Source organism: Gekko japonicus, unplaced genomic scaffold (genome assembly GCF_001447785.1).
Source record: "Gekko japonicus isolate JY-2015 unplaced genomic scaffold, Gekko_japonicus_V1.1 scaffold2344, whole genome shotgun sequence".
NCBI classification, from domain to species: Eukaryota; Metazoa; Chordata; class Lepidosauria; order Squamata; family Gekkonidae; genus Gekko; species Gekko japonicus.
Window position 1 is genome coordinate 42,813 of NW_015160903.1, and position 3,051 is coordinate 45,863.

At 35.5% G+C, this 3,051-nt stretch overlaps 1 protein-coding gene across 1 annotated transcript in view; it reads right to left on the reverse strand.

Moving 5' to 3' along the window:
• Positions 1 to 3,051, reverse strand: part of LOC107121128 (dystrophin-like) — a 230,112-nt gene continuing 227,061 nt past the window's right edge. The window contains exons 10-11 of the mRNA XM_015423996.1: positions 560 to 677; positions 1 to 71 (exon numbers count right to left, since the gene is read on the reverse strand). Of these exons, the coding sequence (XP_015279482.1) occupies positions 1 to 71; positions 560 to 677 (189 nt within the window). The remainder of the gene's footprint in view (positions 72 to 559; positions 678 to 3,051) is intronic.

Sequence of the window (3,051 nt, forward strand, 5' to 3'; positions counted from 1 at the left end):
TTACAACAACTGCTGTTTGTATTGCAGCACATAAAGCACCTTTAAAGGACTGAGACGCTCAAGGAAGTTACCTAGGCACACAGAGAGATAGGGGACAAACAAAAAACAAATGAAACAACATGGAGAACTAATGAAAATAGCTTGATGATACCAAAAGGAAAAATTTTAGAATCAAAGAAAAAACATGTACTTCATCTTTTATAGAAAAAGGACTTTAAGTGCTTTGCTTCAAAAGCTTTATTCTCTTAAACTGTTTTTTAAAATTCCTTTATCTAATCAAGTTTTGTGTATTATCGTATACATAAGAATAATCCAAATGTTACACCAAAGTATATGTGCTATTTATTTTAGTAACAAAGTCAGATCTTTAAAACACATGAGTCGATAAAGCTATACTTTATGGCTATAATTCACATTATTTAAGCCCACTGATTTCTACAACCTTAAGTGCACCTAACTCTTTACCAGATTATAGTTCAAAAGTGTTCCATATATTACAAAGGCTGATTCAATATTCTTACAGGTTGAAAAGGCTGGGCACAGAAAATTCACTACTTACTCCGATCAGTAATGACTGTTCGAGCCTCTTGATTGCTAGTTTTATTTTTCAGATTCTGTGCTGCTGTTATTAATTCCTCCAGCTGTGGCCGCCTTTGATCCAAGTCCTGTAGTGTTGCCTAAAAGTATAAAAGTGTTTTGTATACATCAGTTTCTTCAAATATATATGCATTACCAGTTTCGTCCAACTAATGGACTAGGACATTATTTTCAACAATAAGCCCATCTGTGTGTTGTGGTAGAAAATGGCACATGAAGTTTATACAACCACACACCTCTATTCTAACTTGGTATTTAATGTTGTCCCAACAATTTCAAGGAGTGAGTGATGTAATAGGTCACATACATTATGATTGTAGTGAATAACCAAGATTTGTATTTGGGGGAGTAAAAAGTTGTAAATAACTTTCCCAAATATAGTGCTGTTTCTGAACATGTATCATGGATCCACAAATAAAACAAAACAAAAATCAAATAAAATGTGGTTCCTTGTGCAAGATGGTGTATAATTAAGCCCTGCACTGTGAAATAATTAGATGGGAAATCCTTTTGAGCAATATTCTGCCAATAAGTCAAGAAGCCAGTCTGTTAGCTATTTTAATGGATTACATTGTGAATTAGCTTCAGTATAAATTAACATGAAATCAAATAACCATGAATTCTAAAAGAGGCACTCAACATAAGTTAAAATGATACATTTCTATAGAACAACTCTAGTTATACAAGTATGTTCTGCAAGCTTTCAAACTACAGAAGGTTTTCCATCAGTATCATATTCATCTATTCTACATCTAGCACTTCTGCTACATCATCAGTTGCTCGGCAGTCTTATATTCAAGCATAACCGCCTTAGTAAGTGCCAAGATCATTTAAAAGTTGTGACCCCCTAGCAAATATCTTCTTTTAATGCAAATGCAATGCATTTACAACATGTTTTTCATCTGTGTGAATGTGAATATTGATTGCTCAGGGAAAATCTGGTTTTCAGGTTCCTAACTTTTATTGTTTCTTTACATAAAAGTGTGGCTGAGATATGGAACGAACTGCTGGAATCAGCAACTGAATATGGATCATCTAACAATGAACAAAATTCCAAATCAAAGTGGACTTGTACACATAGAATGAGGCATTGATATGCATCGTTTCTACGAATCCTTAAACCTTTAAACAGAATACTAGTTGATGTGGGCAAATGCAAAATTAAAAGATTTTAGTGTATTTTGACACTTGTTGACTCCAGAGTCTGAGCCTTTAAATTTTCAGGAACTGATGATTAGTTGGTTGTAATCAGCTAGAAATGACCAGTACATTTGATCCAGTTACCACATTGAATACTGACAAGATCCTGGGATATGTGAAGGATCTGTAAATCATAAATCAATCACTGACTCGTGTGCCATTCCTTGGTCACTAAAACAGGTGGTCATCCATCTGAAGTTTTTGATCTCATTAACTCTTTTAAATCTGGCAAAGCCCCAGGACCTGATGGCCTGCCTACTGAACTTTTTAAGAGTGATATTGATCGGTGGTCACAAGCTCTTGCCCACTTATTTATGCTCATTGATAAATTTGGAATTTTACCTGACATTTGGCTGAACTCCATAATTGTCCCAATTTTTTAAAAAGGAAACCCCAACAACACTGAGAACTATAGACCTATTAACTTATTGTCTATCCTGGGGAAACTCTATGCTAAACACCTTCTTTCGAAACTACTGAACTGGATGACATCTTGCAACCTTCCCGGAAGAGAGCAGATTGGTTTTGTAACTAATCACTCTACTCTTGATCACTGCACAGTACTATCTTATTTAGCAGAGAAATATCTCCGTTTCCCTAGAGGCAAACTTTATGCTGCCTTTATCGATCTCCAAAAGGCTTTTGACTCTGTTGATAGGCAAATCTTAAAGGATAAATTAGGTGGGATGACTATAGACCACTGACTACTCTTATAGAAAAGTCAGAATAAAAGCGAAACAGGTTGTACCATTTACAACTTTCACTACAATAATAGTGCCCTATAGAACCGTGTATAGACTTCATAACGTTTGATTCAGTTAAATAGTAACATCTTGTATTTAACATTGCAAATTTCTTCCCAGTCGAACCCACCTATATTGAGTCTATCTAATAAAGGATACCAAGCATGCATTGGACTCATCAAGTCGCATTCCGTTTGAGTTTCTGTGTAAAACGTATTAAAATTCTCTAGTAAAAATAGGTCCCAAACCTTATGCACCCAATGTTGTATACTCGGAGGATTGGGTTCTTTCCAATTCTTGGCAATAACTATTTTGGCCGCTGTGAGTAGCGTACCAATCATCTTCAAGGAGGGTACAAGGGGTGAGTCAGCAGGCCACAAATTTAACAATAACAACAAAGGATCGGGTGGAACTACAACGCCCGTTAATACCTTAATCTTTTGAATAATAAGAAGCCAGAAATTGTTGATGACCGGACAGGACCACCAGCAGTGAATATAAGATGCTTTTA